The following is a 17243-nucleotide window of genomic DNA, read 5'->3' on the forward strand; positions in this document are numbered from 1 at the left end:
GCTCAGGTCCCTCCCTCTGTCCGCATTAGACAGAGTTTGCACGTATGTCAGAGGGACTATGGTGGAGGGCTGGTGAAGATGATGGCAGCTCTCTGCGAGGATGGCACATATGGACTCAACTGTGGCCGCAAGAGCGACAGAATATCAGTCTTACATGTCAAACTGACAGAATCAGCATTTAAAGCGCTAGAAAACTACCAAAACTGTAAGGTAAGTGCTGGAAAACTTAATAGTTTTATGGAGAGCGAGAGAGAAAGAGCGAGAACTTGCTCGCCCAAAAAAGACATGAGGTGTTTTTTTCCTGTCTAAACAATGCTAAATCTTTACAAAAGTCAATAAAGGTTTTCAGTTAGCTGTTGTCCGTGTAGAATTGATTGGAAAATGTTTTTTACAGAAAAGAAAGAAACATCTAGGGAGCGAACATTATGCCAACACACCATTAACGTTACCTGCTCTTTGCAAATATTTTCAACTCGAAAAACCACATGTATTGAATGTTAATACATTTTTGAAGTCTCAGCGATCGAAAGAGCATATTAACAGGAAAAAATGTGAAATTGTTGCGTTAGTTCTATATTTAATTGTGTTTTATCCTCGCAAGATGAGCTAACGTTACAATGCTAACAGTTAGAGAAAACTTTCTCTTCAAACTAAAAACGTCGAATAGATTGTCTGTCATTTCGACGTCTTGATAATTTTAGGTAATTTACAGTCTCTTTAAAGTTAAGGTTTAGTGTTACATGCAGAAAAGCCATTTGAAATGTATGAAAATTAAAGTTTGGTGAGCTAGCTGATAGCATGGCTAAAGTTACTAGTTGGCAGTCATCCAACAATGATTAAGTTCATAATGTGGCGAAATTTTTGTTATTTGATTTACATTCACGACTCTAGTTCAAATAAACATTGATTAGAATCACAATAAGACCAAATAACGTATATGTTTGTCTAACTAACGTCTAAATATGGTTGCTTCGCTAGCTAGTTAGCTGTGAAGACCCATAAAAACACACCTGAGGAGTTTAATGTGTTTTATTACAACATATTGTGTCGTTTTATGTTATAATCTTTGTTTATCATGCGCTATCTTAAAAGGCATTAAGTTACAAGTGAACTTTCTGGTTCAGAAAGGACTAAGTTAACGTTAGCCCAATTTTGATGTGTGGCATGGTGACTAGCCTAAGTGGGGAAACCCTTGACTTTTGCTTATTCAGTTTTAGTACACAAATCATCTTCCTTCCATGTAAATGTTCTGTACTGGGTTTGCGTATGATAATTTCCATTTGGGTCATTCAAGTGAGTCGTAACATAATGTGTATGTTCGATTTGTAAAAGTGTAATGAATATGAATATGGATATGGAAATTGATAAAGGGGGGAAATCTTCTGGGCATTTTTTGAAACGTTGAAAGAGTTTCCATCGGCTTACTAGGAGGAATCAGGCAGCTTCAATGAAGAGCTGCATTGTCTGGAATTTTTTAAAGCTCTACACTGCTCAAAGTGCTTACAAGGCAGTGTTTGACTTAAAGCTACAGCGTTGTAAAAAAAAAAAAAAAAGGAGAGAAAAAAACATTCACTGGGTTCATAGAGATGGTTCATTCGGTCCTGAAAGGCCAAATCCTGGTAAACATTTAGGCCCAAGATTTGCTTCGGGTTGTGGATGATTGGACATTCACCCCATTCATCTAAACCGGGTCACCTATTAAGATGAAGTCAACCTATTTTGTTTTGAATTTCTCTTAGAAGAATTAAGTTGAACCTTGAAGCCTGTTTGAGACTAAAATTAGCTTAGTATTCCATCAAGTTCCTGCTTTAGACTGGCACTGTTTGTCTTTGCTGATTAGGCCTTGCAGTTTGGTTGACACTCAAAATGTTACAACACTGCATCGGAGAGACCCGATGAACAAGCTCGGAGATCACGAACAAATCACATGCTGTTCCATTGAAATTATCTAGTACGATTATAGTATTTATGAACATTTTACATGTTGTTGTTTTTATTGTAGTTTAAGTTTTAGTAGTTTTATGTGCTTTTGACTTTTTTTTTTAATTTGTTCTAGTCATTTTACTTCCTCAAGTTAAAATTAGCTTTTTTTAAATCTAAAATGTTTTTATTGCAGCTTTATTTCTCATATCTATATATATATAGATATATAGATATATAGATATAAAGATATAGATATATAGATATAGATATATATATATAGATATAGATAGATAGATATAGTTTTTTTTTTTTAAAGTAGTTTTAGTTTTTCATTCAAAGTGCATGCCATTCTTTGATGTTATCTAGCATGGAAGAATTCAAAAATTTTTACAACAAAATATTAAAGTGCTGCAGAAAGTTACATTACAGTCGTGTTCTGTATTAAGTGTCACATAGGTGTAAAGAATGTAGTGTTCATATCCTGCAGGGCTTAGAGTCCTCCTATATTAATCAGATAGTAGTAAGGGATTACTTACTACTTTGTCTGTACCATACCTGTCTTACCTTTGGCATAATACCGCAAAATAGACAGAATGCTTAATGTTCTTGAAGTATCTCCAGCTAGCTTGATTGACTGATCGGAATCTTAGCACATGTTGTTGTCATGTTCCAGATCTGTTTGTCTTCAAGCTACCATTCCCAGCTGAGCTCGTGGTTAATCATTGTTCATCTTTTGGCAATGGGACTAGACAGTCGGGGCAAAGAGAGGGAATGTCTGAAGCTCAGCGATGATCCTGGAGCAGTGCTTTATCTTTTGCGTGGCTCTAAATGTTGATAATAGATCTTTAATTGCTAAAGCGTGTCTGTAGATAATTTTATTTTTGATTCACTAAGGAAGCTGTTTAACTGAGTTGTCTGTTTGTCACATGTAATTATTGGTGGTTATTGAAATGTATTAAATAACAATGAATCACATTGTCCAACAGCATGCACATTTCTTAACTTATGTAATGTGTGGTTACTATCCTAACTATGCATGATTATATGTAAAGTTAAAATGTTATTATTTGCATTTAGCATTATGTTCGTGACCCTGTCCACACAGATGTCCAACCCATTTCTGAGTGTTAAAAGCCACTTGATTTAGGCTTCCAAATCATCAGAGAGCTTAATCGTAGTTCTTCGTCCTCCTGTGTAATGTGATCTGATCTAGTCTGTGCAAGTGTGCTTGGGGGTGGGTGCTTGTGAAACTTATCTGGTTAAACAAGCCTTTGCAGATGGAGGAGGCTTTGGGCAGTATTTGAATGTAACCAAAGGTGTATGATTGTGGGGATGTGAAGGGTTTGCACTAGGGCTGCAAGATATTGGGAAAAAATGACATTGCGATATTTTATTTTTCTGCGATATATATTGCGATATGAAATCTAATCAAAAATTTTTCTTACAAACAAAAATGGGGTGAGCACACTTACATTCTCATTTTAAATTATTTAAAAATCGACACCATCGTGTCAATTGATTAATATGCGAGAGGGAGAGAGATCAAGACAGCGCTCGTGTTGTTTGAAGGTGAGCGTGCGGCCGTGGCTTGCTCTCTCTCTCTCTCTCTCTCTCTCTCTCTCTCTCTCTCTCTCTCTCTCACGCTCTCTCTCTCTCTGCCCTGTTAAACTGACAGGACTTAAAAACACTAAATTTTCATTCTATGATGGTTAAGCTGTGCAATTAATCCGCAAATCATCACATTCGTCAAGGGCCGGGGAGCAGCTGGCCCGTACAGTTAATGAATAACGGATCAATTACGACAGCCTACATCGCACATCCTGCGATGTGACTATCGTGGATTCGTACATCGCGATATCGATGCTTAAACAACACATCGTGCAGCCCTAGTTTGCACTATGTGGGATGAATTCAGGTAAATTGGGACATTTTGCAATTGAGATGACTGGGAAAAAATGACAGTGTTTTCTGTTCCAGTGGATATGGACGGTCAAGTTGAGTCGATTGCATTATGGGATATTTCTTAGAGTGTGGTCTGGTTGTAAACTGCACATTTTAGGTACTGCTCGTATTCTATGCATGCAGAAAATCCACATACTGTAACTTTTTACATTATTCATACTACATACTGGAGATAAATACTCCTTGTATGCTATTCTTGTATTATTTATAGTTGCACTAATCTTCTTTTTCATAATTATATTAGCAGATGCCCATTTGGTTGCTTATATCTGATGTTTGGATGGATAAATTAGTAGTTTGTTGACATTTGAATATTCTCATCTTTTCCAGAATGCACAGTCCTCACAGGCGACGATACGTTTTCAGGGTCTTCAAGGGGTAAGTTGACTTCAGATTGCCTTAATGAGTTTAACAGCATCTGAATGAGTATCATCGGTATCACTGGCTGAGGACTGGGGGTTACTCATCAAAGCACTGTATAATTGTGAGCCTGGTGTCTTAATAGAGCCCTCAGCCCTCTGCAGTTTTATTGGGCGGTGTCTTTCTTTTCTACTTTGAAAGCGCCTGTTTAACCTCTGACCCTGTGCACCATGCTGTAGTTTACCTCAGACGATGTGTGACTATAAATACTGGGTCGGCGAGTAGGGTTCCGGTTTTACGCTCATGAATGCTCTCTCTAAAGACACGGTGTGTTTAACTAGTGCCTATAGTGCAGTTGACGTGTTATTACAAAGCTCTGATTGAGCTGACACCATGAATCTGTTTCAAAACCTAGGCAGTAGGGATGGGCGTTTTCCGCAAATATCACATTCGAATATTTGAGCTCACAAAAAAACGAATATTCGAATATTGGTTTATTTAAATTAAGTTTAATGAGAAAAACGTTATTTTTCAGCAACATTTGTTTCCGTCATTTTGAACAAGCTTACACACAATAAGCTTGAACATTACACACCGTGTTTTGTAGCTGAAAACCTTTAACAATCCGTGCAAACAAACAAAAGTACAGATTAAAAGCAAAAAAAAGTGAACAAAGAAAAAATTTAAAGCAGCCTGCAGCAATTAGACTATTGTAGAACGTAGCCTACACTTAACTTTGAAACTTTGAAACTGTCAGCAAATCTTTTTTTTCTTTTTTTCTATTGTTTTACATGTTCTTATTAAGAAATATGGGCATGTAAACATGATCAGGGGAAAGTCGGCTCCTTAGTCTGTTAACGATAAGGCCGGCCTCAGAGAAAACGCGCTCTGACGGCACAGACGTTGTCGGGACTCACAAATAACGGTGTGCTAAGCGAATAAGTTTTGTGAAGCGCTTCGTGTTTTCTTTTCACCACTGAATGGGATCCTCATCTGGTGGAATACATGGCTCCAGCAAGAACTGTTCCCACTCGTCTCGGCTGGACTCTCTGTAATCATCGCTGAAGAACTGGCTCAGCCTTTTCCGACGAGTGGGCATTGCATCCTCTTCATCGTTGGTGGCGGCGGCTGCATCCGCACCACTCGCATCAAGGAAAATGTTCTGATAATGTTCAAAAAAGTTTTTTTTTTTCTTACTTCTCTCATGTTTTCATCGAGAAACCTGAGATGCTTGTGCCGAGGGTCTAGGGCAGATGCAAGAAGAGGAGTTTTCACTGCATTCTCCAAGTTAGCTGTGTTTATTCGTTGCTTGAGAGATGCCGCAACAATGTTCTTCAATTCGGTCACTTTCTGTGATTCTCAATGGCATATTTGAAGTACTGTAGAAGACCGCAGTTCTTAGGGGCCGTTCACATATCGCGTCTTTTGCGCGCTCAGGTTCGTTATTTCCAATGTAGGCGCGCGGTATGCGTGCTCATAATGGAAGTGATGCGGTCGCGGTGCGACACGCCCGTTTTTTCCAGGCGTGTCCGCACCGCATCGAGTTAAAAACATCTCAAATTTTCTGAATGCCGCAAGCGAACCGCAGGTCATGTGACAAAAACTAAACATTCAGCTTAATCCTTTCCCGTAACAACGCTGAAAGCTCAGCCAAGATGAAGGAACAGCTGATCATAGCTGTATATGGATTTCCTTTTTGAAAAAAAATTTAGTAGCAGAGCTACTGAAAGCTATTTTTTGTGCTGCTGATCCATCCTTTGCTGAAATTTCCACGTCTTCATGGAGAGAGCGGGTCATTGTTGCTTAGCAAAGGCAAACGCCTCGGGAGCGCTTCTGCCCGAGCGCTTTGGAAAGAAGGAGAAAGTGGCGCGCCTAGTGTTTTCCACGCGTTTTTAGGCGCGATATGTGAACGGCCCCTTATTCATTCATTTAATATTTTTTGCTTGCATACATCTTCAAATATAACGTGTAGAATCACAGAAAGTGACCAAATTAGGTTTTATTGTGAACTTTTTTTTTTTTGCGAAATTCAAATATTTTTATTTATCGAATAATTAGAGCAGAACGAATATTCGAATGTTCGACTATCTGTGCACACCCCTACTAGGCAGCCATCTTCCTTCATCCATCAACAGTGATGGATCATCATAGGTGAATCTTTTGAAATGCCCTACATGGGCGGCAGTTCTATTAACTGTCAGTCAAGCACATCACAAATATTAGTCTTCATGAGAACGGCAAAAAAGACTTGACCAGTGCTAACGGTAGATTCCAGTAGAGCTTTGCATTAGCATCTTGCTAAGCTAATAACCCTAAACTCGCAAAATGCAAGTATGAAATTGCTGGGTGATTAGCAGTGTTATTTTAGTATTATTTATTGTTCTATAGTAGTATAGTAATAGTTTTTATTTTTATATTTCTCTGTAAATTTAGATTGCTTTGTTCATTTTATTTGTTTTGATTTTGCTAAATATTATATATTTACCTTTTTTTTTTTTTTTTTAGTTTTAAGAATTTTGGTTTCTCAACTTTATTAGTACTTCAGTTAATTGCCAAGGAAACATTTCAAATTTTCATTTAATTTTTGAAAATTTAATATTTAGATTTTTCACCTTTTCTTATTTCAAATTAATCAAAGAAGGCATATTTATTTAAAATATGAAGTGTGAAACCACCAAAAGGCACTTGCCTACTGTAAAGGTAGCTCACTTTGATTTGCTAAACTGATATTATTTCTTTCATGATTACCTCTATTTTTTTTCTCTGCCCTATCAGCGCATTCAAATCCCAACGACAGACACTTCCAATGGCTTTCATAACTTCGAATTTTATCTGTCCAACTTTGGCAAAGACAATCCTCAAGGAAGCTTTGAATGTATCCACCAGTACATATCTAGGTAAGTTCTGAGCAAGATTCTTGTGCATCAAAACTACTGCTCATTTTGCTGTCTTTTCTCATTTTTAAATACTCTTTGTGTCTGTTAGCTCTGGGGTCCCCCATCTTTCCTCCCTGGGAACGATTCAAGACAAAATCACAGTATGTGCCACCAATGACTCCTACCAGGTGACCAAAGAGCGTGTGACCAAAGCAGAGGACGATAAAAGCAAAAACAGCACCAAATTCATCAGACCCGGAGGACCGTTCAGAGGTCTGATATTAATGCACTGTATTTGATCTCTTATAACATGCACACAAACTCATTTTGGTCACTGATGGTAGGAGAGTACCCAGTATTGCATTAATCCAAAGTCAAAAGGACTATAGGTTAACGGTTTTAAGTGTGAAAAGCTCTCTATCCGGTTTAATTTAACATTTTCAGCATTTCCGTTTCATGGTTGGTGTTCCAATCGAAACGTTTCAGTTTCAAAGAATCTTTCTATCCATCTGATGATTATCTTCACAGGATGGGGTTTTCTTTTCAGTTTTTGTTTTAATTTCTCAATTTAGATGTGTGTGTGCAGATCACATCATGCAGATCTCCTCATATTTTTCACATTGACCTGTAACGCTCGGCCAGTTCAGTTGTAACTGTCACATGACCGTGTGCGTTAAACCAATTGGGAGCTTTACAGAGAGTGATGTATGGATTAGGGTTAAGAGAAAAAGCAAGTAAAAGTTCATCCTGTTTATCTGATGTGGCTAAGTCGTGGCTCAAACCATGTTTCCTAGATTACCAACGTGCCCCACATAGAGATGTGTGGAAATTGAAAGTGACAGACTGAATCTTTCAGGCTATTGTCACCTGCTTAGGTTGTTAAATGAAATCAGCATTTTTTTGCATTTTAAAAAACTGCGGGGGGGGGGGGGTTGGACTATGTTGCAAATCCAGAGACCTGTTTTATCTGTTATCTAGGTTTTAAAAATGGTATAAACATTTAGGAAAAAAGGTGAACCCTTGAGGGATTTTAGAGTGGCTTTAACTAACACTCAAATACAGCCCATTATATTTCACCCCTACCAGACAAAACCGGTCTCTCAGCACCTGTTCAGCTGTCAATCCCCTCTGGGAGCCCCATTCTCCGGGCCACAGCTGGCTTCCACCGCAAAACTGGAAAAATCAGTTTCACCCCCATCCCTCAGCACTAAGCCGCAGGGGAGGAGTGATCAGGATGCACAGCAAAAGGAAGTGCAAGAAAGAGAGTTTGTGGCATGAGGCTTTGCTGCAGCTGGTTCTCAGGAAACCACAGTACACTCTCTTTTGTTTGTGTGTTTAATCTGAGAGACACAAGCAAGAGTTTGAAATGGTGCACATTTCCCATATAACCCAGAGATTAAATGATCTTCCCTTCCTTGATTCCTCCCAGTCTGCCATATGTGTGTGATGACCAAAGCTTATTATCCACTGATGTAAGCGTTTCACCTGACTGGCAGGAGTAGAGAGAGAGCAAAGTTTGCGTCTGGATCAGCACATGTTTGGGCAAACCAAGGGAGAGTTCACGAGAAAGAAGTAGGAAGTATGATGGCTAAAGTGTCACTACCCTTAATCTTTTAAATAGCTTTTGAGGAATTTCATAAAAGAGGAAACTTTTCTGTGTCCCTTAAAACTGTATGAACTTTAGTATTGCTTCGAGAATAATTAGGGTATAGAGATGAAAATGTATTGGCACCATATGTTGATACTAAATTAAATACGACTCTTTATGGTATCAATGTACTTAACATCTGACTGATGTGGCTGCTTTCAAATGATTGCATGCTTATTTTTGGATACTCCAAAAATACTAAAGCAGCACATTATTCAAATTCATTTTGCAAGATTAAATTTGAAACTTCTGACTGCATTCGTTGATTCTCTTCCGAGGTTTACAGTAGAGAAATTATGTATTAAGCATGAGGTTTTGTAGGCATCATTAGACAATAGAAATTATATATCATCTGGATACTTCGTTTAGCATTAATCCTAATCTTGCATACACTATAGAATGGAGTAGTGTGTGAATTAAGCCCACACATTATATACCAATTTAAAGCACTTGTTAATAATAACTGTTTCACTGTTGTAACCACTCTGCCTTCCTGTGAATGTCGTTTTGGCATAGACAAAAAAGTCCAGCACCGAAAACCGGCCCCCTCAGCCCCTGACCCTGTTCCAGAGAGGAAACAGACCACCCCCCTTAACCCAGCCAACACCATCCGCAAGTGCCTTACCAACAACCCCGTATCGCAACGGCCATACCGGGACCGCGTTATTCACCTTTTGGCCCTGCGCTCTTACAAGAAACTAGAGCTGCTCGGCAGACTGCAAAGAGACGGCGTCAGCCAGAAAGACCGCAACTCTTTGGGCTCTACACTACATCAGGTAAGAGTGAAATTGTGGAGTGGAATCGGTTCTCTTCTCACAATTAAAGCGACCATTACACTCAATCCACAGCAGGAGTAATGTTTTATAATAACTAATATTTTATATGTTCCTGTGGCTCAGTGGTAGAGCATTGCGTTAGCAGCGGAAAAGGTTGTGGGTTCGATTCCCAGGGAACACATGTTAGGTAAAAAATGTTAGCCTGAATGCGCTGTAAGTCGCTTTGGATAAAAGCGTCTGCTAAATGCATAAATTTAATTAAAATTTAATAATAAAACAAGTTTTAACAGAAGACTCCTAAAATTGGTCTCGTACACTTCCTTTTTAAGTGCCCCACTTGTAACCTCGATGTTTGTTTGATGCTCTTGATTGCATTTTTACTTGTATTTAACCTGAAATATTACCATAGTTTAATGTTTAAAGAGTGAGATGAAAGTCATTAATGGCACTTAACTTGCTGTGCAAGTTCTCTCAATGCAACTTGAGGACTGTCATGATCATGCATTTAGCTCACAATAGGTCACAGAGGCTCGAACCATAGATAGCATCAAATCACAGCTGTAATCTACCCATAGGCTACAGGCTAGCAGCACTTTCACAGAAGCACAGTGTCACGTAATGCAAGTCACCATTTTACAGCCTGAACACAAAGATTTGCATTCTCCTCAAATGATTTTATAGCACACTGCAAATTAGGCAACCATAAATTAAACCTATTAAAGTAATTATGCACATGCATGGACTCTCAAACAGCCCATGATGTAGAGACCAGCATACTTCATTTAAGTCAATCTAAGGTCATACCATTGACAGTCAGCGTATTTGAATGGCTTTTGTCATCAAAAGGGGTAGAAGTCGCAATTTCGGTTCTGCCCGCTAGTTTCAAGAGAAAAAAAAATCACAGTGGTTGTCCTTTTCTGTGAAGTCTAGAAGGAATTAATTCAGGCTTTTAAAAAGGAAGTATGAAACGAGCTTCTCTCCTTCTTTGGAAATGCAGGAAGGACTGAGAATCTGAAATGGTCTCCTCACTGGGTTGTAACATAAGAAGTAACACTTTATCCCTTTGCCTAACTGTCCATTTGCATTACTATTTATAGTGTTTGTGTATCTGCCGCTCTTAAGTATGCCGACATAAACAAGTATTCAAAGTGTACAGTCAACATCTTATGTGTATACTAATCATTAAATTTAACATAAAATATAACATTTCACTAGATTCAAAATCATGTTAAATGCTTGTTCAGTGTTTGTTTAAAAGAGGTCTTGTTAAATAAATCTTTGTATGTCCCGTATTTAATCAGAGAAGGGAAACCAATCAATATAATATTTTCATTCCTTTAGGTGGCCAATCTAAACCCAAAGGATAACTCGTATTCGTTGAAGGACTTTATTTTCCGTGAGGTCCAGAGGGACTGGCCGGGCTACACCGAGGATGAGAGGGTTCAGGTTGACAGGATCCTGGCACGGTAATACTCGCTGGTCACATGCAATTAAGAGAAGAATGACTCTTTATTTGCACCTGAATCAGTTTTTAGAGCCAGTACAAGAGATCCCAAGAGTATTTGACAAATGTGTTTTTTTTTTTTCTCCAACAGTAAACTGGGTTTGAATTCAGAGCCTGCATCTTCCAGCAGTCCAACCAAAGAGCCAACGTCCCCACTGGTAAGACACATACATAATGCATAACTAATAAATATTTTAAATAAATAAAACATTTCATATATATATATATATATATATATATAAATAAATATATATATATATATATAAAAATAAATATATATATATATATATATATATATAAAAATAAATAAATAAATAAATAAATAAATATATATATATATCTATATATATAACTAACAATAGTTATTTTATGCAACCTACAGTATACTCCAAATAATAATTGATGTGAACTAATGATTCTGAGTAAAGACTACTAATGTAAACTTGATTTGTCTACTGCATAAACTTTCTATGTTAATTCAACTAAAGCTGTTTAGTTTCAATTTGTGTAAAAACTGAAATGGTTTCGTGCAACGGATTTCCACACAAATTTCAAGTGAAGTCAACGAATTTGGGCTAAGAGTGCATTGTTGTGATTCTCATGCTGATTCTTCATGTCTGTGTGTCTAAATTCAAGTTTTTTTTTTATTTTATTTTACATCAAAGTAACTTTTAAAACATCTGTCTGATAATGCCAAAAACACCAGATCTTGTATTTTTCACCTTGTTGACATAAAGAAAACCTAACTCTCTCATTCAGCTCACCACATGATGATTAGATCAAAATATAATCAACATTTTATTTATATAAAATATATCATAATATTATATGTATAAGGGGTATAACAGTACGCAGAAGTCACGGTTCTGTATGTCATCGGTTTTGGTTTGTATTAGATTGCATTATTTCAAATTTTTAACCAAAAACCTAATGGTTTGACTTGGTCTGCTTTAGGCACCTGTCCTGCACAAAACAAAAACAGCAGGCAGTAAATGAATGAAAATACAAATTTATTCTCTGACAGCAGGTGGCGCTTTTGGAACAGCCTTTCAGCATCATCTTGGTTATGGCTGTAAACAAAGCAGCTGTGCTCATAAACACTAAGCCCCTTTCACACTGCCATTCCGGAAAATACACGGGTAATGGGTCCTGGTAATTGTTCCCGGGTCGCTGGAATTTACCCCTCTCACACTGTCAAAGATTACCCGGAATATGTGGTTTGCGTTCTGGAGATGACCCGGCAATGTTCCGGGTCCAACGTGCAGTGTGAAAGGGGCTTAATATGCATTATATTGAGATCAGAGGAAAAGAAAACTGAAGACAGACAGTTCCCCTCAGATATAGATATAAACTCCTTATATTTCGAGCATCGAGAGCAGTGAGCTTGATTCGCCTGCTACAATATTTTCACCCTCTGGATTTATCATCTGTGACCGACTGTATTCAGTGTCTGACTGAATGAACCGAACCGTGATGTCTGTACCGTGACAAATGCATGTACCGTTACACCCTTAGTGTGTGTGTGTGTGTATATATATGAAACTAAAGTGTATATTATAAATGATATATTATATAAAAAAATATTATTTTATATTAATATACTTTTTAAATGTAAAAGTGATTTATGAATCACATGCAAAAATTGTCACTCTTTGCACATCCATGAATTTGCAGACCCAAGAAAAATGTTGTTTCTTGCTTTTCAGAAACGCCAACCTGAGGCTGACTTCATTGACCCTCTGATTTCTAGGAAGCCCCGAATCTCCCATCTCAGTAACCGAGGACCCCCCTCCTCTTCAGGTCGTCAATCTTCAGAGACTGAGGACAAAAAACCTGCACCCACAGCTTCCTGTCCAGGACCCTCTTTTCACCCTACCCCTGTCACAGGCTCCAGTTCAAACTCCCCCAGTACACCGGAGGGTGGGGGGTCTCAGGACCTGCCCCTGGACCAGAGTTCTATATGCGGGAACTCCTCAGAGAGCTATGCCCCCCGCAGCCACATACCCAGCCCACCCAGCCAGCCAGTTTCCACAACGTCCCCCTCGTCCTTCTCCACCTGTACCGTCTCGATAACCACCATTACCTCCACCACTACCACCAGCAACGGCCACCATGTTTCTTCTGCCGCATCTTCTACAGCCAACCATGACAGCAATGGCAGCAAAAAGCCCAAGAAGTCCAAGAAGCACAAAGATAAAGCAAGCAAGCGAGAAGGAGAGCGAGAGAAGGATAAGGACCGAAAGAGGGATAGAGAACATCACAGGGAGGATCAGTGTGATAAGGAAGCACAGCCCAGGAAGAAACACCGGAATGAGGCAGAACAAAGTGACATTCCCCCCAACGTCAGCCACGAATCAGAGAGAGAAGGTTTGTTTTGTCATGTAAATGGCATTTGTGGTCCTCCATATGCTTTTTGTGGTGTTAACATTATAAATTAACTGATTATAAGAAAAATAAAAAATAAATAAATTATTAGCTGCATGCCAGCAGTTGTGAATTAAAGATGTTAAGCTTGTCAGGCCTAATGAATAGCTTGATTTGTTCCATTTGCCTTTGGCCCTCAAACTTTAGTTCTCAACATCATATTTATGTTGCTAAATACACAAAGATCGTGTGTTACGTGTGCCTGTGAGAGGGCAGATTTCCATGTTCGTACATGACTGGTGTGTCTTTTTACAGCTGGCAAAGACAAGCTTGTCAACAGCACTGAACTTCCAGTCCCAACAAAGCCTGATTACATAGTGTGAGTGAACTAAGAGTTATGAACTATGAGTTAACTCCTTTAAAGTGTGTCTTTCTGCATAAACCCTCTGCATCACATACAATAATAATATAATAAAATATAATTGTATATTTAAATTATTGTATATTTATAAATACATGTATTTGTGTGTATATATATATATATATATATATCAAATACACATATGAGCATAAGACCTATCTAGAGTCTTATTGTCTCTTATTGTATATTGTAGTAAGTACACCGCAGTGATATCTATGGATCAGAGGCAGCACTATAAGGATGACTTCAACGCAGAATATGATGAGTATCGTATCCTTCATGCCCGTGTTGAGAGTGTTACTCGTCGTTTTACAAAATTGGACGCCCAGTGTAAACGCCTTGCACCAGGAACTAAAGAGTACCAGGTAAGAGAACAAGATGTCATTTTTGTTCTTTGTATACTACTCTTTATTTCTTTATAACAAAGATTTGTATATGTTTGTATATATATTTTTATATTCCAAGTAATAAGTGTTACTCTTTTCTTAACAAACAGGAAGTACATGAACAGGTGCTGCAAGAATATAAAAAAATTAAACAAGTAAGTGAAACTGAGCATGTATAACCCATCTGGGTCCTTTAGACCGCAAGTAAACAATAAAAATAAGATGTTAATTCACACATTATGTTTGCTTTACAGCACAGCCCAAACTATTATGCAGAAAAACAGCGCTGTGAGTACCTGCACAACAAACTGGCCCACATCAAACGCCTCATCGCTGACTTTGACCAACGGAGGGCACAGTCCTGGCTGTAGGGCACGGGACCAAGCAACCCCTTTTGGCCAATCCAAGTGCTCCTTAACCGGAGGACCATCTTGAGACGAGTGTGGGGATCAAACAGTTCCTTATTTATTCTATTTACAGATTCCCCACTCGCTTGTTTTCCCATATCTGGCCTTCTTCATCACTCTGTATCATCTTTTCTTCCTTATTCATCCTTTCCCATACCTTATATTCTTTCATTTTCTTTCTTTTTGAAGGACTCTTGAAGGACAACAAAGAAAAATTAAACATTTTTGAATGCAAAAAAGAAAGCTTGCAATGCAAAACCGTGGGCCTTACAAAGCATATTTCTTGAAGCCTTTTGCACAGGGTTGATTGAGCCAGTACATGTGAAAGTGTGTCCATAAAAGAGGGTGTTTCCAAGAGCCTTGAGACTTCATTTCTCCCGATGGCCCATTTTTTTTTTTTTTTGAACAGCATCAGTATTCACACCCACAGTGCAACCGATGCCTTAAGGTATTAATCCAGACACACATCAATGTGGCGTCAGTGAGACTTACAAGCACCTGGGGCAGTGAGGAGATCTTACTGTGACCTGATCGCAGGTCCAGCGCACACTCGTGGAAGGTGTGATCGATGTTTGTGTATGAGAGCTAGAGAAAGTGACGAGTGAAAATTGTCAGTGTTTTTGTTCATTCTCGGGAAGGATTGTGGGTCAAAAAACTTCAGGAAGAGAGAGGCTCTGGGAGGAGGGTTGGATATAAACTATAAAAGAGGGAGGGGGAATGGAAAACAAAAATCCCAAAAAAAAGCTGCTATTTTTTTTTTTTCTTTGGACAGCCAGAGCCTTTGGGATCAGTCTGGCTTGTGTTACATGTTCTTAATTTAGGCCTGCTCTGTTTAAGAAAATCATCGAACCATCTTGAAAGCAAAGGTGCTACTGATTTATGAGGGAATGCATTGAGCAGAGGCAGACCTGTATATCCATTTCAAATGTATTCATTAATTATTACAAGTCTCAACGCAGAGCTATTTATGAAATATGAATAGAATTTATATATTTTTTGTTTTTGTTGTGAATTAAAAGGAATTGCTGGAATTTTGAGCATTGAAAAAGAAACGAAAACGAAAAGATCAAATATGCATACAAGTCTTTATTTCATGATATCATTAATGATAAACTTCGTAAAGATTAAGGGAAACATTATGTTTACAAAACCTGTGTGGTAGAAAGTTTTGCCAAAAAAAAAAAAAGTGATAAAAACAATCCTGTGTTTATGGTCTGGAATAAAATTAGTTTCTCTGAGTGACAAGACACTTTATCTACAAGGAGATGGTTTTTGAACACTTACAGTGTCTTGATATATTTATTTTCTTTGATCCTTGTTTAGAAAAAAGATCCAGAATGCAGCTTTGGGAATCAGCTTTGAAAAACATTGCTTTCAATTATGCAAATTCTCACTGGATCAAATAGCTATATGGTGTTTTCTGATTGGCTAGTTGATTCTTGAGGCTTGCTGCATTGTATTTGCACATTTTAAGATGTCTTTTTGAAATCTGAAAAATTCTCTCTCTCCTTTTATGATCACAGTTATTCCATTGTTAAAGCCTGGGAGGTGTTTCTTTTGTTTTCCTGTGTTGTAAATTGAAAAACCTGAGTGAGCCATTCTCAAAATAACCATCGATGAATGTTCGTTTTCAGTATTCGGGGCGGCAGATGGCATCTTACTTGCTTTTTTTTTTTTTTAGGGGCTTACATGTTATCAAACTCCCCAAGACGTTCTGTTGTGTGAGCTTCAGTTCATTTAAGTCGCCATTTATAGACTGGATTCAATGTCGGATGACAACCAAATACAAGTCGAGGTTATTTAACAGAGAACTTTAGCAGCACTTTACTTAAAAGATGCTTATTTCCTCAGCATTCAAATAGCATCCACACTGAACCCTAAAGATTAAGACACTAAGTAGTGTTACTTGGAAAGGAGAATGTGCATTTAAACCTCGAACTCTGTATCATTCTAATTTGAGTTGGGTGGGTAAATACTTGATGTGTGACCAACACCTGTTTACTTTTCCCTTTTGAAGAGACTGTGCCTCTGACACCACTAAAAAGAGATGTTAATGTTGAAAATAAGCCAAGAATCTCACTGAATAACACTGTCATCTCTTGATTTCAAGGTAGGATGGGGCTTTTTTTCAGACTGTAAGGGAATTCCTGACCTGTCCACCTAAACATGTATGAAATCGGTTCAATAAAATGTGAACTTGACTTAAGATCTTTTTGCGTGTTTTGATTGAGACATTAAATAATTCACCCAAAAGAATCATTGACCACACCGAATCGTTCACGACCAAAAGCAAGTATATTACTGAGGATCTACAAATCTCCAGCTACTTGCGTTAGCAATACACGTTTTGCTAACTGACTTTTAAAATATAGGAAAACAATACAAATTAAAAGTGTCTTTAATGTCTTTAATGTATTATTTTGTATGATAAGTTTCTTTAAGTGCCGTTCCGGCTCCAAAAACCTGTTCACAGTGAAGAGGGCATATATCGGTTCATAAACCCAACCAATGCAATACGCTCTCAAGGTCTACTCTCAAGTTGGACTTCCAAAGATACAGCCTTTTTATGATGCCCCTAAAATTTAATTAAATGAAATACTAGCTTACTAATTAAAT

General features: G+C 38.0%; 1 protein-coding gene across 1 annotated transcript; it reads left to right on the top strand.

Moving 5' to 3' along the window:
• The first annotated feature begins 32 nt into the window (after positions 1-32).
• LOC132130928 (RNA polymerase II elongation factor ELL2-like) lies at positions 33-16833 on the top strand. The gene is made up of 12 exons (XM_059542806.1): positions 33-210; positions 4216-4263; positions 7021-7142; positions 7231-7394; positions 9286-9545; positions 10887-11011; positions 11141-11207; positions 12756-13416; positions 13729-13792; positions 14028-14199; positions 14331-14375; positions 14475-16833. Exons 1-12 carry the CDS (start codon positions 79-81, stop codon positions 14589-14591), a joined length of 1977 nt encoding a protein of 658 aa, XP_059398789.1. The 5' UTR covers positions 33-78; the 3' UTR covers positions 14592-16833.
• Positions 16834-17243: the final 410 nt, after the last annotated feature.

Source organism: Carassius carassius, chromosome 47 (assembly GCF_963082965.1).
Source record: "Carassius carassius chromosome 47, fCarCar2.1, whole genome shotgun sequence".
Classification (NCBI taxonomy): Eukaryota; Metazoa; Chordata; class Actinopteri; order Cypriniformes; family Cyprinidae; genus Carassius; species Carassius carassius.